Raw genomic sequence first — 24344 nt, 5'->3', positions numbered from 1 at the left:
CCACCCCCTCCCAGTTTTGCGATCAGCACGGGAAACTTTATATCCCCCAGGAATGGCAAGCTCAATCACTGGATTGGAGGACTCCTTAAGCCAGGTCTCTGTTATAAACAATACGTTAAGAGACTCATCAGAGAGAAGGTCGAATATATCATGGGAGTGTTTACCTAATGAGCGGGCGTTAATCATAGCCGTTGAGATACGTTGCCCCTTCTGCCTTTTGAGAGGAGGAATGATAGGAGGAAGGGAAACCACCGGTCCAGGGCACAGGCGAAATTTGCAATTCTTGGAGACCGTAGATAGGTTATATGATTAACTTAACTACATTTACCTTGTGTGGTAAAAGCGTATGGGTGGTAATGGCATGCATGGCAAATGATGCGTGGTACAGCTGGTTTCCCTCTGTTATGCCCCCCTCCAACCTCCTGTCCGCCAAAAAAGCATTAAACAAAGCCAAATAGCACTTGCATACCTGAGATGTATTTGGATTTGTCACTGCTTTTTTAGATATACTGCATATGCTATGCAACATGGCATGAAAGGAAAACTGCGTCATAGCACTGTTTTTCTTTACTTTAAGCCTGTGCCGCTGTGCAGTATGTCTAATAAAACATTGACAAAGCCAATAGATCTTGCTTAGGTGAAACTATTGGCTTTGCCAATGCTAGTTACTGTAGTCATGCATGTGCCTTCAGGTATTGCCAGGGCAACAAGTCGCCTCAATTAGTGATTGAAACAGCTAAAACAGTGTCCCACATTTGCAAAATAGGGCAATTTTGAATGTGTACAGAAAAACTGTTTGTGCTTTCAAGGTACGGAACACGCCATGTATTTGTGCTTACCGCAGGGAGTGCTTGTGATAATATCTATGAAATCAACAGTAGAAACCGACCTACCAGTCTATAGAACAGGCCATAAACAGCTAAAAACAAAGGCCAGTAAGACCAGATATTTTTTACCCTACAGACCAGTGAACCTGTGTTTCGCCTGCAGCCTGTTCACATGTTGTAGACTTGTAAATGTTGTAGACTTGTAAAGCGCACAGCTACCCCAGCAACGGGGCGTCCCGGCGCTGTAGACCGCTGGGGAACCCGTCCTGGCTATCCCTGTGAGATGGTCCCTTTCTGGGTATCTCCAAGGTGAAACCAGGCATCCCCGGCGTCTGTGGGGGGGCCATTGTAGAGATGAGGCAAGCTTAATGCCCAGAGTTGCCGAGTGTGTTCCTGGTTAGAGTAGGTACCGAGGCGAGAATGATCGAGTCCGTTTTGACCCTGGTCCACGACCCTGCCGCATCGGGAATTGAACCCTGGTCCCTGGCCGATTCTCTGCTTACGGTTCTGCCGCCTCTAACTAGTGAGCCACACTTCTCTACAGTTAATGCATTTAAGACCTCGCCATGTCCATTCAAACAAAGGGACAGAGCAAAAGAGCTTGTAAGGTGTTAAATGCATTAGCATATTTAATTTATTTATTTGAGAGCAGCCTCATCACACTGCCAGCCTGAAAAGCCCCTTCAGAATACTGATGGGACCCCAGTAGGATCTCGTTTAAACTGGATTCCCCTTTTGCAGCGCGTGCATGAAGAGAAAACTTCCTTCCACGCTGCTGCAATCTTTTTTTAAATGAGCAGCTGGGGAAGTCATTCTGTCCACTGTGTGCTCTTGCAAAGGAGCTGGGCGCTGTGACAGTGTAAGGTGCGCGCGCGCACAGGTGTGCACCTTACTGAAAACACAGACTATGCTCTCCCTTTACTGTCCTCCCTTCTCAAAATTCCTGCTGAACCAGAACAAATTCTGTTCATCCTGGTACAGGAGGTACACCTTTTGATTTTTAAAGGTGCCATAGAGCGTGGACCAGATTTGAAGGCAGGTGGCAATTGTTGTTCCCGCTATTTTCTCATCTCAAAAACGGATAACACCCCAGGCCTATCTTTGATCTTTGACCCCAGAACGCCTAACTGATGAAGGACAGATCTAAAATTCTCTCATCAGCTAAGAACCTTTCTGCCCTGAATCTGGGAGACTGGCTGATGTTCTTGAACTTGTAGGATGCATATTTTCAAATACCCATCCTGTAATTGCACAGGCGTTTTCTGCAGATCAAGGTGGACCAAAAGAATTTTCAGTTTGCTTCCCTTCGGCCTCACCCGCACCACTATGATGTTAACAAATGTGAAAGTGGTGGGGGAAGCTCATCTTCGGCGGTCAGGAGTTCAAGTATTTCTGTGCCTTGATAACTGGCTGCTGAATTGGGAGTAAGAGCACTCTGAATATAGGGGAAACTCCTAACATCATTGAGGTTTACCATAAACAGACTGAAATTCCATTGGATTCAATCACAGAGGCTTCCATTCATTGGAGTGATGCTGCACACAGTGGAGTTCAAGGCTTTCAATTTTCTGTAATGAACCTAGGACATTTAGTTTATAATCCTGACATTTCAAGCTCGATTCTGGATCCCAGTGAGGGTGGCTCTGAGTCATCTTGTCTGTTAGCCTCATTTATCCTCTCTGTGAATTATGCCAGGCGTCACATGCAAGCCCTGAACTAGAATCTAAAGTCTCAGTTGGCCCAGCATCACATCCACCTTGCCAACACCCTCTAGGTATTGGAGGCGAGGACTAAGATCTGCAGTGGTGACTGACCAATCGCAATTTGTCTTGTGGCAGGCCACTCTTCCTTCCAAATCAGAGGTGGCAGTGGTGTCAAATGCATGGCTATTGGGTTAGGAGGGTCATGTGGTGCTGGTGTCTCTGCAGCAGGTCAGGGTCCTCCACTTGTCCCTTTGCAAATAACATCTCCATGCATGGAGACTGAGCAGATGCAATTGACTGCATGTAATTTACCATCTGAAGTGGTCGATGTAATCTTTTCCACCACATGCCCCCCCACAACATCCATATATGCTGGATACTAAGACAATTTTGCAATGTAGTGTGGTGCCCGGGACATTGACCTCTTGCAAGTGAAGCTGTTGGACATCGTCATATTTGTTTTGTCTTTACCCAATCAGGGCCTTACAGAGCCCACCCATCCTTACTTAAATCAACTGCTGGAATGAGGTTTATCAAAAGTTTGGCACATATGCTCCCTTCTAAACCATTTGTGATGCCCCACAGGAGCTTTACTTCACCCTGACAGATCTCATGTGTGTTCTATTCGAGCATCCGCATATTTGTTTGCTGTGTCCCCAGACTCTGAAAAGAGTCTTCCTCATTGCAATTATGTTAGCTCGCTACATGTGTAAACTGTAGGCACTGTCAGAGCGATTGACATACACTGCCTCATTTCCATTCAAATTAGTGCTGAGGACTCCTGGCCAAATGTTGTGATTCGCTTCCACACTGGGCTGTTGATGGATTAAGGCCCAGATCTCTGTACTGGGGGGAAATGTTTAACAATGACATGAATTGTTCTTTTTGCCTTTGTCACCTCGAGTGGGACAGGTATGCCCAGACGTGGGTCTCGTGCTCACCATGCCACTAGATTCAAGCTAGCCTGGCTGATGAGGGGTGATTCCCCAAACCCTGTCCCAGGATGCTTGTTTCCGGTCCAGGGAGGACCTTGCCTGGCAGTTCAGGCTGTACTGTTCCCACGGGGAGCAGGGTCAAGACGGATTTGCACATGGTTGGGTTTAAACTGGAATGGCATGGTTGGCAAAGAAAATGATGGATTTAGGCCCAGCTCTCTTTACTGGGGGAGAATGTTTGACATTGTTCAGCATTATGTTCATCGATTATTCTTTTTGCACTCTACAAGCTTTCTTTTCTCCTCCCAACCCTCAAAAGAGGAGTAGAGGGTCCATCGGTACGACCCCAAAAGGGCTTAAATACGTAAATTGATAATACAAAGGAGCATATAGAGGATGATTTGCTCTTTGTGGAGTTTTCTGGATCAAAGAAAGAGAAAGCTGTGCAGAAGAGAACTCTTTCAAGGTGGGAAGTCCTCTGCATCAAGCTCTGATACAAGGTGGCCTAGAAGCAACCCCGAAATGTGTGTCTTCCCATTCCACAAGGGCCACTATGACTGTGTTGGTGTTGTGGATAACTGTTCTTGATATCTGCCTAGCTGCATAGTGGGTTTCAGTGCAATCATTCAGGAATCACCATTGCCTTGAGGTCTAGGTCCAGCAAGCTCCTGAGGCTTGAGCCGGGAGTCATTTGCTTTGGATCAGCTACCACATTTTTCTTTTTAACTAGCTGATCCATACGCTCCACTCCCTTGGGCTTTGATAACTGCATGCGCCAGGACACTTTTGAGTATTTGAGCTCGCTATAAAACCCTTTATAACATAACATAACAAGATGGACAATACACCTGCTTGATTCTGGAAGACGTTTGGCATGAGCCCACTCCACAGACCCTCCACATTTGGAAGGTACTGCTCGGGTATTTATTGTAAGGTAAGGAATCTGCAATTAGAAGTATCCATTATAAGAACAAGTTATTTACCTTCAGTAATGCTCTTTCTGGTGTATACTTTATTTAACCACAGATTCCTCATTGGCTGTCCACCTCTCCGTTCTGTGGAGAGGCCTCTTTTTAACATCGTAAAAAACAATTTGCCACATTGTCGACAACAATTGTTCATGCTCTGTGTTTGAGGCCGCAGAAAGGGAAAGAGGCTTGAAACTGATGTCAGCACACAGTGGTGGAGGTAATATGCATAACTTCCAATGCAGTATCGGGTCGATGCACAGCTTCTCCACGTGACCTATCGGCTTGCAGGAGCACTGGTATTAAATTATCTGGATCCAGTCAGGCACATGGATTGCATTCTGAGGTGAGTAATCTGCAGTTATATGGCACGGTACATAGTAAAAGTCTTCTGTAAACTCAAGGAAGCTTTTACTTAAACACCTATTTTGGCCATCCAACTCTGACCAAGAATTTCATTATTGAGACAAAATGCTTCTGACAGCAATATGGGAATAGTTTTGATCCCGTCTAAGAATGAAAGGTTAGAACATGCCATTTCTCCTGAATGGCTTTGATCGGAACGATTCAGCTTTAAATAGGGAAATTCTGGTAATGAAACTCAAATTGTTGCTTGGTGAATGTCGAGGAACAACATATTGAAAGGAAAGTAGGCATAGATTGTCTGTACCTAACTTCACATCTATGTACCTTGACAACATAAATATATCATAGATGTGGAGTTAAGAATTGTAAATCTATACATCTTTATATGCTTACCTTTCAAGATGCTGTCCCTCAATATTTGGTCAGTGCTATTAGATATTCTTGTACTTGATACTCCAGAGTACAACCTTATGCGTTGACTGGATTCAGTACAAGATATTTGATAACTGAAATTTCCAATGTTGGTTAAGGGAGTGTGCTTGGAAATTGTGAAGAAATTACGGAATTATCTCAAAACGTGGAGTTTGCATTACTTTTTTTAACTTTTCAATTAGATATAGGCCTTATCATTGTGGTGATATCCCGATAAAACAGAATCCATCGTACGACTAGACATTATGGTACATCATGCGTTGGGATTCCAGTCTGATGCCCACAGTGCAGTAACTGGGTTTTTAGTTGTATTGTAGAATGTTTAGAATGTAGAGTGTCATTAGGTATATGGAATTGCCATTAATGTTAGAGCTTGGAATGTATGCTCTCATTCTGTGTTTGCCCTGCGCCTGGTTACTACACACAACGTGTCACACCTCTGCATCTGATTATTTCTTCTGTCTAGATAATGGCATATGCATACCAGGCAAACATATGAAAGTAAGGCAACTTTAGGGACATTATACTGCTCATCGAATCGGCAAAACATCACTTTGACCTCTGCTTGAGAAGTCCAAATTGTGATGAGAAGACGTCTACCTATTTGCTGATGTTTGGACATCCTTAATCATCAAAAAGTTGAAATAGTTGTTTTGTACAATACTATTTATTCTCTAAATTGAACTAGTACTTATTGACTGCATCATATGCTAATCATAATCGATAGGTTCTAATATAGGATGCACTAGAAACGTAAAGTGTAAAATGAATTGAAAAACATAAAAGAACAGAGTACTGCAATGTGGGTCACAAAGTGAAGAAAAAATAACGTCAGGAAGATTAGATTGTGTGGCTGGTAAACATTTTGGGGCCGATTCCGATCCTGGAAAAACTGGGAACGAACCGTCGGTCGGAGCGTTTTCTCCATCCGACTCGTACCCGGTAAAAACACCATACAAACTTGCAAGTACGATTCTTACGGAAACACCATTTCCGTACGAGTCGGAAAAAACACCGACCGACAGCAAAATCCATACGAATGTGATCCGGGACACCGCGGACGTGACGTCCGGACGGAGTTAGGCATGTTTTTACGTCCGCACCGACAGCAGTCCGGACGGCAATATTTTTACGACACCCAAAAAGTGCCGGAAAAGCGAAGGACGCTGCAATGCGAGCAGGATAGGGGGCCCGGTACGCGCCGTCTCCCCCCCCAGCCCCCCGTATGTACGTGCCGTCCCCCCCAGCCCCCGTATGTACGCACTGTCCCCCCAGCCCCCCCGCAGATGTATGCGCCGTACCCCCAGCCCCGTAGGTACGGCACGTACCCCCACCCGTGTATGTACTACACATACCCCCACCCATGTATGTATGACACGTACCCCCACCCGTGTATGTACGCACCGTACCCCCACCCATGTATGTATGGCACGTACCCCCACCCATGTATGTACGACACATACCCCCACCCGTGTATGTACGACACGTACCCCCACCCATGTATGTACGGCACGTACCCCCACCCGTGTATGTACGGCACGTACCCCCACCCGTGTATGTACGGCACGCGCTGGGGGTCCGCACCGTACCTACGGGGGTGGGGGTACGTGCCGTACATACACGGGTGGGGGTACGTGCCGTACATACACGGGTGGGGGTACGTGTCGTACATACATGGGTGGGGGTACGTGCCGTACATACACGGGTGGGGGTACGTGTCGTACATACACGGGTGGGGGTCCACACCGTACCTACGGGGGTGGGGGTACGTGCCGTACATACACGGGTGGGGGTACGTGCCATACATACACGGGTGGGGGTACGTGTCGTACATACACGGGTGGGGGTCCGCACCGTACCTACGGGGGTGGGGGTATGTGCTGTACATACACGGGTGGGGGTATGTGCCATACATACACGGGTGGGGGTACGTGTCGTACATACACGGGTGGGGGTATGTGCCGTACATACACGGGTGGGGGTCCGCACTGTACCTACGGGGGTGGGGGTACGTGCCGTACATACACAGGTGGGGGTACGTGCCGTACATACACGGGTGGGGGTACGTGCCATACATACACGGGTGGGGGTACGTGCCGTACATACACGGGTGGGGGTACGTGTCGTACATACACGGGTGGGGGTCCGCACCGTACCTACGGGGGTGGGGGTACATGCCATACATACACGGGTGGGGGTACGTGCCGTACATACACGGGTGGGGGTACGTGCCGTACATACATGGGTGGGGGTCCACACCATACCTACGGGGGTGGGGGTACGTGCCGTACATACACGGGTGGGGGTACGTGCCGTACATACACAGGTGGGGGTATGTGCCGTACATACACGGGTGGGGGTACGTGCCGTACATACACGGGTGGGGGTACGTGTCATACATACGGGGGGCTGGGGGGGTATGGCACATACATACGGGGGTTGGGGGGGCACGTACATCTGCGGGGGGCTGGGGGTACGGCACATACATCTGCGGGGCTGGGGGGGGGTACGGCGTGTACATACGGGGCTGGGGGGGTTGTTCGCCACGTACCGGGCCCCTGTTTGGATGTCGCCATGGTTGCTATAGGAGTTCGCTCCGGACGGTCTTTTTACCATACGGTTGTACAATCGGACGGACGGTAGGAATCGTACTTGCGCGCTCGGACTTCAGTTTTCAGATTCGGACGAAAAAATATCCGGGGACGTGTCGGACACCTTTTCCGACCCGAGGACGTGTCGGGGAATTTACCCAATGCGATTCATATGGACTTTTTCACATACGAATCGTACTTGCCAGTTTGTACGGGACTTGTACGATTCGTACGGTAAAAAATCCAGATACGATTCGTACGGGGAATATTTTTCCAGGATAGGAATCGGCCCCTTTGTGTGTGGAGTTCTCAGACCTTCCTTGAGCTGATCCACAAGTGTGAGTGAAGCAAGAAGGCCTTACTTTCTGTGGCTTGTTGAATAGGGGACCCCAAAATCAGGACATAAAAAAGAGTAGCATTGTGATTTTGCAGCATCACGTGCATAAATTGGTTGAAAACACATAGGATCTGAAGAGGCCTTAATGATAATTAAAGTAAAACCTACCCTCCCCACTAACTGTTCTCAAGAAACTTTGAAACAAGGGTGGCAAGACAGCGGATTTGTTATTACAGGATCGTTCCTCTGAAACAGATTAAAAAGCTGTATGTACTAAAAGAAGTGGATGAAGAGCTATTTGTACAAAAGGCAGCTAGGAAAATCTGGTTTCTAAGTCACAGGGCCTTTGACTATCCAACTGTATACATAAAAAAATCTTCACTTAATATTTCTGTCTTGAGGTGTAGATCATAGGTCAACTGTTGTAAATAGAATCTACTTTGAATGTGTAGAGTGGAAAACAAATCTGCTCTCACAATCACAGGTCAGAAACAACAGTGCTAGACACATTTTACTCGCCATTCTGCACTGCTGCTCTTCAATTCCATAGGGGGTCACAGGGTCAGACAACACGTTACAGCAGGCCTCGGGCCTCAAACAGAAATAGTTTTATTATATCAAAATATATTAAGAGATGCCTACAAAGAAGTAAGGAAATAATAGCAACCAACCAAAATTAGCAAACCATCATATAGACTCAGCAAGCATTATGGTTCAAATATCTGCTTTTAATATACTTCAGATAGGTAATCCTTCTGTCTAAAACATTTGATGGGCAGTTTCAGGAGATGCAGAAATTTCACCGTGAAATCCAAAGTTTTCATTTTGAATTAATAAGTTCCCTTGCCGTAAATATATAATTTCCATAAAAATAATTTTGTATGTAAATACCAAACTTTCGTTTTTGGCAAGTACGTTTTTCGTCCCCAAACATCAAATTAATCAAGCACCCACAACCACTTCTGCACACAGTGTCTACTAGAGAATTAGCAACAATGAGTCTAACAGAGTCTATTTTACAGTATGAATGCTATTTATAAGTGTGCACATATCTATTGGTAAATGAAACCTAATTTACTATGGTATGTCACTGAATCTTGAAAATAGTCGAGTAAATTCAAAAATAGACCAGGAATTCTGCAACTACCATTTATTATTTCTTGGCTTCTGGTTCATTTTGAAGGACTTTGTTCGATCTTGGTGACTGCACTTACTTAGGGTCATGCCTTTTGCATCCCCTTTACATCCATGGCTGTTCTTGATTGCTTTTAAGATATATCTGAATTGTTTCCCTGAAATACAAATACAAGTACTATTAACTTACATGAAGATTCTTGAGGTTCTTGAAATCTCCTTCTTTAATTTCAGTGATTTTGTTGTTCTGTAGGTCAAGCAGAGTAGTGTCTGAGGGGATATCCTTTGGCACATTTTCTAACCCTAAAGTAGAAGAAAAAGTATTGTAAGTCAACTTTCAAATTTCAAATTTCAGCAGATATACATCATTCATGTGTGGAGTAAAGTTTTCATTTCCTCATTCATTCAGTTCCATTGATTATTAATCACAGTAACATCTGTAGCAGGGTAACGTCTATCAATTTAACTCAACGTGTAATTCATTTTGAAATGTTAAAATAAAGCCATTAGATTTCCACCAGCAACATGATATAATGTGGCGTCTCTATATTCATAGTAGCCACATTTAAACAGAAAAACCGCAAACCTCCTATTTTTAATGACTTTGTTTTTGCTGGCTTTAGGACTCTGTGCACTTTACCACTGCTAACCAGTGCTAAAGTGCTGGTGCTATTTTCTCTAAAACATGGTAACACTCGCTCACACCCAGTTGTTATATTTAATATACTTGTAGGTCCCTAGTAAAGTGGCACTACCTGAGCCCAAGGCCTGTAAAGTAAAATATTGCTTGGTTGCATGCAGCGGTGATTGTGCCAGCCGCTTAAGTAGTCCTTTAAAAATGTCTCAGGCCTGCCAGAACAACCTGTGTGTGCTGTTTTGAACTTTCATTTCAACCTGGCATAGTAAACCTTTTGCCAGGCCCAAACCTCAGGGTGCAATGTTTTCAAAAAGTTGGACATGGGCTTGTAAGTTTTACATGTCCTGGTAGTGAAAAACGATTACATTTGTTTTTTCACTACTGCAAGGCCTACCTCTCCCATAGGATAACATTGGAGTAACCGTATTGCATTATATACATGTAATTTCAAAATGTGAACAGGTAACTGGATTCGTAATGAAACGTCCTAACTAATGGTGAAGTCAGATTTTAAACTACAATTTTGAAAATTCCACTTTTAGAAAGATGCTATAATGTTGCCTTAGCCATTTGCTTCCTGCAGCCTGTCTCTGGGTCACATGACTGGCTGCCTTTCACAGTTGGGCTTTGTGTATTTCTCCTAGACAGCCACACACAATGGGAGTCTTAGGTGTGACTGAATGGGTCATCACTGGCAGGATGGGAGGGAGGAGCTGAGCCCAGCCCTACTTACAGCTGAATAGGACTTGTCCTGTTTCTACACAAAGGGATGCATACCCCCTGCAGTTAGTCTGGGGCCAGGACCAAGATGGCAGGGCATCTGTGCATTTCAAGGCATGCCTCTAGAAGCTTCTCTCCACTTCAAAGGCACAACTGGGTATAAATATTAGACCTCATACACCAACTCTTTAGTACACTTCTGGATCCGTGGATACTCTACCAGGAACCCAGGACACCAGAGTGACTCCAGGGGCTAGTCTGCTGACCTCCTGATCTGAGCCTCAGGGCCATAAAATGCTCCTCAGCATGCTGCACCAGCCCCTGTACCCAGCTGAAGTGAGTTCCTGACCCCCAAGTGGTACTCCGCAGCTCCTGGACCCGTGGTGTGACTCATAGAGCTGTGTTTTTAAGTATTGGGTACTTTGCGACTGTGAACAGGCCCGTTCGCAACGAGACATCGCCACTTGCACTGTGCTTCAATGTGAAGCTCTGACAGCCACCTCTCCATGCTACAACATTGACTGCCAGTGGGGAGCACTAATGTGAAGCACCAATGATGCCCGTTCACGATGACTTCAGGATCTTCGCGCTTCGCTGGTAGACTCCTGCAATGCTCTCCCTGCTCCTCATGGCCACCTTCAACATGAATGGGACTGTTTTTATGTTTTTTTAACTCTGTTTATTGACAGTTTTGTAAAAAACAGGTACATAGCATATTGATGCACTTACATTTCAATAGAATAAATGACCATATCACCTTCCAGTGTTTCCCACAGGGCTCCCCTCCCATACACCATATTAACCGACATTTGTGAAGGACCCAGATGGGCTTGACAGAGGCACCAACAGCCCAGGAGAAACAAAATCATCACATTCCATGAACTTTGAGGCTTTCCATGGCCCTCAGATTTTTGTCTATTTTCGGGGGCAACCCCGTCCATCATAAACCACGCACTCAGCCAACATACACCAATCCATGTTGCGCTTCCAGTCCCCCAATTGGGGCGGTTTCTATGCCCCACCCCCCCACATGATCTCGCAATGTTAAATTTAGCAACCATTATTCCCAATGTTCACCATATTTGTGTCATGCTATTCAGGTCTGTTGCACTCCAGATGTTGAGGAGACACCGTTTTTCACCAATTGGAAACCCGCCCATATTGCCACCTGCCTCGGGGATGCCAAGGCTTCCACCCAGTTGGACTCGTCATCCCTCAGCTCCTCAAGGTCTTGGGTCCATTGCTCCCTCAAGTGTTGTAGTGCATCAGTTGCATTGTTGAGTAACTTTTTATTATGTCAGGGCGGTCACTTTCTGAGACATGTATTCATCTAAAAGGCGATCTTCTGAGGCGAGGACTTGGAGAGCTCTGTTTCCTTCTGCAATACCACCCTGAGTGCATGACGTCTCTTGATGTAATGGTAAACCTCAGCGGGGCTAGTTAATAGTCACGCTGGAGGTCTGTCCAAGGGACAACGTCCTCATGAGCCCAAAGGTCTCTCTCTCGGGAGAGGCCAATTAAGTCCCATTTATCAAATCCTGGTTGCGTACCCAGGGTGCCCAATGCCTCAATATACCATGGGGGTAAACCTTGTGTGATTTTGCCTCAGCAACCCAGGGCTTTCAAAGCAATATGACAAAGGGTAATCACAGTGGCAGTGGGGCCAAGGAGAAGCTCTTTTTAGGGGAGCCATAGAAACCAACAAGATAACCCGATGGTTGTATAATTAATCTATCCTTACAGGTTCGTCTGTGGGGAAATAAACCCAACTGTTGATGGTGGTAAGTTTCGCCACCTGGTAATATTTCTGAATGTCAGGCAAGGCTATCTCCCCGTCATACCACCCCCTGATGAGTTTGGGTAAAGCAATCCTAGCCGGGCCCCTATCTCAGAGTGGTGTCTTAAGTTCCCTGTCAATGGCTTAAAAATAGGAAGCCTGCACTGGGTAGGGTATGTCCTGCAAAACATACAAAATATGGAGAAGGGTCATCATTTTAAAAAGAGCCGTTCCACCAAATAGAGACAAGGACAGGGACCGCCAGTGCTCAACATCGTGCCTCAGCATATACGAACAGGACGTTTGGCACAGATTTGGGAAGGAATACTTCAGCGGGCCTAACCTAGGGTCTCATTACGATGGCGGAAGGCCCGCCATGACAGATGGTCGGGCCTTCCGCCATCGTACTTCTGTTTTCCCCCGCCATATTATGATGGCAGGGGGGAATCATTGGGTATGCATGGCGGTCGTAAAGACCATCCGCCATGGTTCTGACTGGCGGTCCTTTTCCGACTGCCTGTCGGAACAGAAACATAGCTCAACTTTGCGGCGGTGCTGAGGGATTATGATATCCCTTTCCTCCAGTCGTTTTGCGACGGACAAACCACAGCAAAACGAATGGCAGAAATGGATTTGGGGGCCGGTAGCGGGCCCCCCTTAATCCCTGGGACTGGGTCAAGGGCACTGGGGGGCACCTATAGTGCCCCCCTACATATCCCTGCACCATGTGGTAGACACCGTATGGTGCCTGCCACGCAGTGCAGGGATATGCAAGTGCCTTTATTTTTGCATTGCGGGTGGGGGCAGTTGAACGCATCCCCGCCACAATGCAAAATATAGGTGATGCGACCGCCATGGTAGTGAGCGCATCGAAATTTGGATTGTGGGGAGGCCGCCTCATTGGCGGGCGGTCCCAAGTCAGAAACGATGGTGGAGGAACGGAAGTCCGCCCGCTATCGTAATGTGTCCCTAATTGACTGTAGCCAATCTGCACTCCATCGTGGTTGGACTGAAAGTGTGACTTTGACCTGGTCAGGAGCAATCAGATTGCCTAGCTGGCACATTGTGCTTTTTGGTGCTATTGTCAATAAAATCTTCAAAAGTTCATACCTCCGGTTCTACTGATTTGCTTTTTGTCATTTTTGTCTTGTTTTATTGATTACATTTTGCTAATTTTTCTAACTTGAGTGGGATGCTTTATGAATGGGGATTTCCATGTTATTACTGTTTGCAGTGTGGCACAAATACATTACATATTGTCTCTAATTTGAGTGCTCCGTGCCAAGCTACCAGAGGGTTGATCACAGGTTAATTTGGAGTTAGCTTGTGTCTCACCCTGAAAAAGATTGTGGTTTCTGCATGACGAAGGCTCACAACCTAGTCAACCAACCACCCAATTTCTCATAACATTCTACTATGGTACTGGGCATTGTGCTCTGCGGTGCTCTTGATCTACTGATATAGCAACCAAGAAAAACATTGAGTCTGCCTCTGGCTGTTTTTTCATTTCCAGAAGCATGCACCAGCGGGAGGTCTCAACCTAACTGGATGACTTGAGACCAACAGTTCGATGTTCCTTTACCCAGCTGCATCAACCATGGACATTCCCCACTCCATGAGGACCACAGCCTGGGCATGGGCATTTACACAAAATCATATGAAGACGGTTGTCTAGAAGGCAGTGTCCATTGTGAAAACTTCATCCAATATCTCAACAATCCACAGTTAAAGAACTGTCAAACTCTTTGTGCTTAAAATCAAACTGATCTGATTTAGCTGCGATATGTTTGGTGTTCAAACATTTGAATGATTAATAAATAAACAGAAAATGTATTAATGTAATATGTAAGTAGTCACTGATTTTATTTGGAACATCTGTTATCACGCCATAACTACAAACCTTTACTCTTAGTGAAAGCGCCGCATCAACTTAATCATGTAAAAATAATAATCTAATATATTTAGTCACTGCCTTGCCATTTATTTCATTTGACAGATCACTGTCTTATATTACAAATATCCAAGTAAAAGAGTTACAATGCCCGGTAGGAATCACTAAAATCAGCTTTTCAATGTTACTTATACAAACATGTTAATAATTTTTCATTCATGAACTATAATTAATGTAGTCAGTCATTTTTCTATTGAACTCTCATACATCAATAAAATAGGTCATATGAAAACAATTTTCAGTTTCTTTAACACTTTGGCAAGGATGGACCAGGCATTATTAAGCTTAGGAAAAATATATGGCAATCCGTGTGTCTATGCCACACGTGCATGAATTTTATTCCTCTCTTTAAATGATTTACCAATACATTTTCACTAAAACGTGTCACCATTTTTTACCAATTTGAGCTTGATATAATGAGATATTTTTTGTGAAATAAATACCCATAATTTAGATATGTTGTGAAAATTACTTAATATTACGTACGATTCCATGGTGCTCAAAATAATATCTGGGATCAAAATGCTCAAAGCAATATAAACATGACTGGCATCTGTAAAACTTGCACCTGAGATAAAAATGCATTTGGTCAAGCATGCTTTTAAGGACTGATTCCGATGTCATTTGGAAATCCTCTGAATCAGATTTGGCTTTCCCGGATCCGATTCGTAGCCCTTGTTTCCGACCAAATCGTACACAGGCCCGAACGGCCAAGTACGATGCGAAGATCGCATACGTGTCGACCGAATCGTTTCTGGAACCCAAACCTGTCCATACGACTCATTCGTAGCCGAATCGTGCCGAGCAATGGAGCAGAATTCCGACCGTGCCAAGACTGGGCCTTTAAGATTAAAATATGCTGTTTCCCTGTCACCTTTTGGGTTAAAGAAGAAGTTATGGAGTTGCTGCTCAGTTTGTAAGAAACTAAGAATAATGTTTTGGAGGCCATCTCAACTGTTTGCGTTTCATGCACATTTTCGTTCTCAACTGAACTCTAAGATGACGGCCGCCATCTTTTCTTGTGCCAGTTAGCGTTCTAGTGTTCCAGGCAAGAGGGTGATTAGTGAACTTAGCGCGCATGCACAATGCATGCTCTGGACTTCAACTGTTGTTTATGAAGCGTGAGGTAGTGTTTCGCCTCTCACTTTCCTCAGAAGAACTTTCTTTCAGGAGAGCAGTGTTTCCAAATTATTTGCGCTCTGCCTGACTTCGTTTGAATTGGTAGATTATTCTCTGGGAAAGCTCTTAGAGAAACAGGTTTTCCAGTTAGCATTTGAATTCCCTGAAGTTCAGAAGTTCTGGTGAGTGTCCCAATCCTCTGAAGTGGCTTCCAGTAGATCCTTTGGATCAAGAACGTCAAGTAAGTTATCGTATTTCATTTCAGAGAGATGTCTCTCTCTTTCAGTATTTGAGCTCTCTATCGAATTTTGGAACTTTTTTGAAACTCGCAGTTATTCAGTGAGCAGTCAATTGAGGCAATAGAGCTGCTTGTTCAGTCATCTCCAAGACTCAATATTCAGAGTACAGACTTAAAGATATTAGTATGCTGCACAGTTAGAACTTACCCGAGGACTTGAACCAATACCTTCAACAGGGGTAGTGAGTGCATCGCTTAAGAGTTCATCGATCTACTCAGGCTATCATTAGTAGATACAAATATATATATATATTATATATCTATATATAAATATATAAATATATATATATGTATATATATATATATGTATATATATATATATATATATATATATATATATATATATATATATATATATATATACATATATACTTGTGCTTACCAACCAACCAGCGTTCATTCCATCAGAGACTTTAAGTAAAGAGAAAAGATACAAGATCATTCATCATATGAAGAAAGACTATATCAGCTCTTCTACTCAGCGCTTAAGTGGCAGAGCGAAGTAAAGAGAATACACATGTAAGCCTTGTTACCATATAAGGGCAATAAAGAGCAGCAAGACCACTGTATTTAAAAGGTAATTAGTTGTTACTTATTGGGTACTGGGTACTAGGGGTTAGAGTCAGAAGTAGTAAACTCTGTTCTTGTGTTCACAGGTGTTCGTGGCAATCATTTGTGGGTACCAGAGAAAAGAACATCGCAGTGGCAGTCTCTCTTGTTTATCCCATTTCCCCCTTCCCCCTCTTCACTGCAAGTGAATATAAATTTTACTGGTAGTGGAGTCTGGGATTCAGGACCTGCTCTTCTGCTCCCGTGGAAGCCACGTTATAAGGTGCCTGGTACTTGATTTACTGACAACACAAGGCCCTCCAAAACTGTCACAGGTGTGTGCCGATGGGTCCCTGGATCCAGGCATACACATTGTGTGCACGCCACAGGGTGTACGCTTTTCCCACCCACCCTTTTTTGCTATTGGAGCCTGTGTATGCGTCTGTACACAGACTCCCATAGAGTTCAATGGGAGTCCGAGCGAACCGAGTACGTAAGCATACGGCTGCATTGTACTTGCTCATTCGGACTCCTGGAACACGTTCCGCTCCTACAGAGGGCTTTCCTAGCGAGATCGGAATCAGGCCCTTAGTCTGAGATTTTGACATGGAACACATTTACGAAACATAAACACAATTGTGTGTTATAGTTGCACGTGTATAACAATGCATAGAAAAAAATATCTAACTTTAAAATACGTTAACATAATATGATTTTAAAAGGACGTGACAGGACATCTTGTTATGCATCACTTATTATACTTGTTTTTGGTGAGTGATAATACCAAAAAGTATATGTAGTTTATCTGATTACCCGGGTATTAGGTAAAAATATTGAGTTGGAAATGTCGACTTACACTAATATCGAGTTTTAACTATCGTGACACAGAAATATCGACAGCAAGAATATTGTGGTCAAGAATATCGACTTTAAGGTAAGAAATATAGATTTTAAAAATATTGATTTATTAATATCGTTTGATGTACTTTGTTGTATATGTATTGTTTATGTTTTAATATGTGTTAAATTTTTTAGTAGTTATTAATTTTATTTGATTTAAACTTTGTGTTTTTTAGTTCCGTAGCATATTGTGGGTTTATAGTGAAATAGGGTGGGAAGTCATTTAAATATAATAAATTAATGAATATATTTATTTGTTACTATGTTTTTAATTGATATTTTATAATGTTATTTGTGTCTTTCATTTTTGGGGGTACATTTTAGGTGCAGTTTATAGGGTTTATAGGGGTGAAGGGTGGGAAGTAATTTACTTTTAATTAATTATTAATAAGTTGGTAATTAAAATTAATTAATTAATTGATAATTAACTATGGAAATTGTGCAATTAATTTTAATTGTGGATTTTTGGGGTCTCTAGGGGTAAAGGGTGGGAAGTAATTTATTTTTACGTAATTAATGATTAGTTGATAATTAATATTAATTCATCATTTGATAATTATTTGTGTAATTGTTTAATTTTTTTTTGGTGTGTGGGTTTAGGCTTTATAGGGGGAAAGGGTGGGTAGTAAATTAATTTGAGTTACTTTATAATTAGTTGTTAAATACTATTAATTATTCAATTGAAAACGTTTTTTAAATATGTAATTCATTTTCTTATAGTTTCATTTTAGGTGTGGGTTGTGGGAAGTATAGGTGTAAAGGGTGGGAATGAATTACATTTTACGTGTTTTAATTTGTTTTTAAATTAAAAATATTGATCATTAATTATGTTAATTATGCAAATATATTTTTTGATGTGGGTTGTAGGTTGTGTGGTGTTACAGGGCAGGAAGTAAATAGACTAAATTATGTAATAATGAATGTTTTTGCTAATAAATAATTTCTAAATAAAAATATTAATTTGTGTGAAAATTATTTTTTGTTTAATTTAATATAATATTTGTAGGTATGCATGATATGTATTTAACATTATAATATGCTTTTTTATTTTTAATATTAAATATATTTTTATTTTTATTTTTAACATATTTATATTTTTTATTTACTTAAAAAAAATATATTTTTATTTTGTTGATGATACTTTGTTTGCTTTTTATTTTGAACTGACTGGAGTGAGAATAGTAAATTTTAGCCCTCTGCAATCCACACTTTCCCTATTGATGCACTCAATGGAGTGGGAATAGTCATTTTTACCCCTCCGCTATCCAACACTTTCCCTACTGTTGCACTCATTGGAGTAGGAATAGTCATTTTTACCCCTCCGCTATCCAACACTTTCCCTACTGATGCACTCACTGCAGTGGGAATTTAAGTCTAAAGATTTTTAAATAGTTTAATGTTTTAATTTATAATAGATGTTAGGTTATAGGTATATGTATATGTATATATATATCTATATATATATCTATTTGTAAATCATATAATTTTAAAATTATAAAATACATAACAATTATTAGTTTAATAATTGTTTTAAAGTGAATATAGATATATATTAATTATTACATATGTGCGTTTAACTTGTTTAAATTAAGTTTATTTGTTAAAATGTGTATTAAAACTAAGCTTTTAAATGACATTCATTTTCTAATATATTTATTATTTATTAATTTATTATATATATATATTTTAAAAATGATATTTTGCACAACTATATTTATGACATCGATATATATTTTTCGATATTTTGTACTTACCATTATAAGTATAGGATGTAGATATTTTTGACATCAATATTTGTGTATCGATTACCGGGCAACTAAAGTAATGACTTCACATGTGCCACGTCATTAGCAGGTGTGTTGCTTGTTTGCATGCTGAAAGTAATAGTGAGCTAGACGCCTAGCACTGCAAACACATTGATGGAATCATGTCCATTGAATTTCAAAAGGCAAGTAAGTCAAGACAGAGTTTCACAAGCAACCCAATGGACTTGGCACCCCTATATAAACATGATGTCGTACTAATATGTCCTAATACTTCCCGACCTGCCTGTAGTCAAAGATTTACTCTTGGAATCCTAGATTCTAGGCAAAGCAGGCATTATGGATACCAGTTGTTTACCATGTCATTGATTGGGCATTTGGAATAAGTTCAATCCAATTAGAAATAGCCTGGTAGACTATTATAAATCAAATGGTGTAACAGAACTATGCATTCAGGTCCCACTGCAGAATACAACACCCCAGGGAGACTATTACATCCATCCATGGAAGTTGGACTCAAGCACAGTAATTTGCATTACAAATGAGGATGTTGCAAGTAAGCCTGTGACTATGGATAACACTCCAGGTTGTTTCAGGTAATCTTGTTTCCTATACTTTGACCAAAGCCTGTGGCTGATCTGATTGCCTACAAGTTGGTGAATTAGAATGGCTTACTGAACCATCTTTGTGTCCAGCCAGGGATGGAGTATGCTGCATGAGTGATGAGACAGAGGTTTAGATGGCAACCAATTATCGTTCATCAATTAAGTGGGCACCCTGTCAGGGGATCTAGTCCCTATTCTTACAATTCACACTCAAAGGAATGCAGAATCAACAGAAAAAAGAACACTTCAATGGTGGAATCAGCTATCAAATTGCTCATATTAGAGAAAGTGTGCTTCACACACACCAAGGATTAGCGTGATCAATTGTATTGTGTCCTTTTTTTGCAGAATTGCAGAGCATGTTGCGGTGGGTGTTTATTCAATGTGTAATGTTAAATTTGTTGGTGAGGTAGATATGAAGCTCAGGCACATGAGGAGCCTGCATTTGCCTTTAGGTATTTTTAACTATTCCAGCACTGAAACGTAGATATATGTGTTTAGCTGGTTTTGCTCCAAAGGGGCTGATTCCGATTTCGTCCGGAAGTGCTCCGAGTGATGGTCGGAGCACTTCCGACCGAATCGGAACGTGTCGGCCGTATTCCTTTCCGACCGAGCCATTCCGATGGGCTCGGATGGAAAGGAATCCAACTCGGATTTCCGGAGTGCTGACGACAGGTTCGGAGAGCCCGTCCGCCGTCCGAAAATCCCTCAGTACTCCCCTGGTCGCCTCTTTACAACTGAGGGAGTAGGATGGCAGTTTCTCACTGCCTTTTCGTGCCGGTCTTTCTGGCATGAAAAGGCAGTCAGAAACTGTCTTTGGGGGCCCACAGTAGGGCCCCCATGGGTGGGAGGCTGTCAAATGGTGGCCTAGGAGCACCTATGGTGCCCTTCTGTGGTCCCTGCACCCTGTGACAGGCACCTTGGGGTGCCGGCCACAGCGTGCAAGGATGAACTGCACCCCTGCTTTTCACAATGCAAGCATGCATTCCGCTCGGAATGCATGCTCCAATTGTGAAGTATACGAGTGCGACCGAACCCTGTTCGGTCGCATCGTGCTTGCAGGGCTGTAACCGATGACAGCAGGTCGGTCGGTTACGGCTCCTGACCAATGTCGGACGGACCTGAGTCAGTCCGACATCGGAATCGGCCCCTTAGTGTCCCAAAGTTTACAAAGGACAGCATGCAGGTCCTTCACCAACTTCACATCCCTCAAAGTACCACAGAGTCCACTTCTGTCACTCATAATATTAACATAATTCTTGATACAGCTATGGATTTGATTCAGATATTTTAATACTGACAATGCTGTGTTACACCAGAAGGTTTGAGTATCACAGGATGACTTTGTGCATGACTAGCCGCCTCAAAGGAAAATTATTGTGGAAATCCTGATCACGAGTACCTCACAGTGTGAATTACCAGTATAATTCTGAATGAAAGAGCTGGCCTCTAAAGGAGTTATACCATCTTTGAAAAACTCTCGAGAGTATATCTTCAAGATACCTAGATGTGGACAGCAATGAGCTGTGAGTTTTGCAAAGACTTCAAGTCCAGAAAGTCCTGGGAGGGTCATAGGTAAGGCAAATACAAGACTAGTGCGGCTGCATTGAGAGAGGATTCTGCTACAGCCTGCTGCATCTGGATGCGGTAGTCACTGCAAGCTGCGCGCTATTTTAAACCACGTAACGTCTTCATTGCACTATTGTCTTTCTTGTTGCAATATTGTTTTTAAAATTGGGGAAACAAAGAGCTGAGGTGGGAAACGTAAACTAACTGCAATTTACCTGCTGCCTTGCCCAGCACCCCGGTCCGTCGCGGCAAGTGGCGATTGCACGGAGGGTGATTACTGGGAATCAGATTTCCCTCACTTCTGGTTCACTTGGGCTTCCGGCTGGTGAGCGGGCTAGTGCTCCGGCACAGACAGCCTACTTAATCCACGACCGGTGCCACAGCACAGTTGGATGCGGTAGTCACTGCAAGCTGCGTGCTATTTTAAAACACGTAACGTCTTCATTGCACTATTGTCTTTCTTGTTGCAATATTGTTTTTAAAATTAGGGAAACAAAGAGCTGAGGTGGGAAACGTAAACTAACTGCAATTTACCTGCTGCCTCGTCCAGCACCCCGGTCCGTCGCGGCAAGTGCCGATTGCACGGAGGGTGATTACTGGGACTCAGATTTCCCTCACTTCCGGTTCACTTGGGCTTCCGGCTGGTGAGCGGGCTAGTGCTCCGGCACAGACAGCCTACTTAATCCACGACCGGTGCCACAGCACAGTTGGATGCGGTAGTCACTGCAAGCTGCGCGCTATTTTAAACCACGCAACGTCTTCATTGCACTATTGTCTTTCTTGTTGCAATATTGTTTTTAAAATTGAGGAAACAAAGAGCTGAGGTGGGAAACGTAAACTAACTGCAATTTACCTGCTGCCTCGCCCAGCACCCCGGTCCGTCGAGGCAAGTGCCGATTGCACGGAGGGTGATTACTGGGACTCAGATTTCCCTCACTTCCGGTTAACTTGGGCTTCCGGCTGGTGAGCGGGCTAGTGCTCCGGCACAGACTGCCTACTTAATCCACGACCGGTGCCACAGCACAGTTGGATGCGGTAGTCACTGCAAGCTGCGTGCTATTTTAAACCACGTAACGTCTTCATTGCACTATTGCCTTTCTTGTTGCAATATTGTTTTTTAAATTGGGGAAACAAAGAGCTGAGGTGGGAAACGTAAACTAACTGCAATTAACCTGCTGCCTCGCCCTGCAACCCGGTCCGTCACGGCAAGTGCCGATTGCACGGAGGGTGATTACTGGGACTCAGATTTCCCTCACTTCCGGTTCACTTCGGCTTCCGGCTGGTGAGCGGGCTAGTGCTCCGGCACACACAGCCTATTTAACAACATGCCTAGGCAAACGCGCAGCGGACGAGCTCAGCGGGCGCACCGGCGGTGCACCGATGGCGCGCCAAAGGCAAGCCCGTCTGCGCCTGTCCGCGCCTGTACCGAGCCTAGGGCCAGAACCCCTGGAACCGATGATAGGAATACAGGAAATATAACGTATACATACGATGAGCTACAAGAGCTGGGTAAGCTAACTGGCAACCACCATTGCAAACGTCTGGATCCTATGGACGAAGTTAAGCAATGTGATTGTTGTAAAATGCCTTTTTATTTTACTAGAATAGGCAAACTGGAGCCACAGACTTACACCGCTATTAATAAAACGAGGGTTGCGGTTTTCAGGGCAGTATTAATAAACGCAAGATCCTTGATAAAGCACAACACAGAGATTGCTGAACTGCTGGAAACACATAATCTGGATGTGGCCTTTATCACGGAGACATGGGCCGATGGAACCTCGGACCCAGATATTGCTCTAGCATTACCACCAGGATACACGGCCACTAGAGCTGATAGAATAGGGAAACGGGGGGGGACTTGCAATCCTATGTAGAGAGGAGCTGCATGTCCACAGCTCAATTGTGGGTAACTCCTCGGATTGTGAAATGCTTCTATTTCAAATAACACTTTCAAAGAATTATACATTCAGAGGCCTTCTACTGTACAGACCTCCCAGTGCGAGGGCGCCTCTGGTATCAATCTTAAACCCAATCCTAGAATCAAGTCTGTTAGGATCAGACTTCACAATCCTAGGGGACTTCAATTATAACCTTGAAAAACTAACTGACATCAACACCGCCGAATTGCTTGATGCAATGTCTGGACTCTCCCTGGACTAGATCGTTAATCAAGGCACTCACGTGGCAGGACACACTCTGGAAGGGATTTTCTCATCCAACCCTAATCTTGAAATCACAGAGCTACTACCCGTCACATGGTCAGATCATAAAGCTATCACATTTTCAATCACCGTCACTCAGGTACAGCTTGGTCTGTCCAAAGGCCAGAAGTCAGTTATATAGCAAGACTGGGCTAAAACTAACACACAGTTGTTACAGGAAACACTACTCAGGACTAGACCTGAGTTGGTATCAGACAGCAATCAGCTAGTCGACAGGATCTCTTCTTGGATAAAGACAGCGGTAAACATGGTAGTACCTACTAAATGCTTTATTCCAAAACGGAAAAAGCCATCAGAACCTTGGTTCACTGGAAATTTTAGGGCACAGAAACAAATATGTAGGAGGGCCGAGAGAAAATGGAGAGCGAACTACGATCAAAACTTAAAAAATGACTATGCCCAAACACTATGTGATTACAAAAAACTCGTTATCAGGGAAAAGCGCAATTATTTCACAAGCAAAATCAATGAGACGAAGAACTCCAGTAAGGAACTCTTCGCGACAATCAAAAAATTAGCAGGTCCCCCTGTCAGGAATCAACTGGACGGCAGTGTTGACCTTTGCAACAACTTGGGAAAGTTCTTTGTTGACAAAGTCGCTAAGGTATTTGAACCATTTAAAATGAACCACACCACCATGACCTCATTTATTTGTCCTAATCCAGAGCTAGATACATCAAATCTCGAAATAGGCTTCCGTTTTACGGTCCCTACAGTAGAACAAATACATCAGGTGGTAAAAACCATCAGTTCCGGCAACCCAACGGATCCTTGCCCGCCAAAAATAATGCACCTATTTCCAGAGATACTAAGTGAACAGCTACATGGCTTATTCTCGGAGATAATCCATTCAGGAGTCTTTCCAGATGCCTGGAAAATTGCATCAGTCAACCCATTACTAAAAAAAAGCACTCTGGACCCTAAGGACTCTAGTAGCT

The 24344-nt window shown here is 43.5% G+C and overlaps 1 protein-coding gene across 1 annotated transcript in view; it reads right to left on the bottom strand.

The window, feature by feature from the left end:
• LOC146855316 (decorin-like) overlaps positions 1-24344 on the bottom strand; it is a 234203-nt gene that overhangs the window by 129813 nt on the left and 80046 nt on the right. Inside the window, exon 3 of the mRNA XM_085653014.1 lies at positions 9484-9596. Within this exon, the coding sequence (XP_085509140.1) occupies positions 9484-9596 (113 nt within the window). The remainder of the gene's footprint in view (positions 1-9483; positions 9597-24344) is intronic.

This window comes from Triturus cristatus, chromosome 4_1 (genome assembly GCF_964204655.1).
Source record: "Triturus cristatus chromosome 4_1, aTriCri1.1, whole genome shotgun sequence".
Classification (NCBI taxonomy): Eukaryota; Metazoa; Chordata; class Amphibia; order Caudata; family Salamandridae; genus Triturus; species Triturus cristatus.
This window is presented reverse-complemented; position numbering and strand designations above follow the sequence as displayed.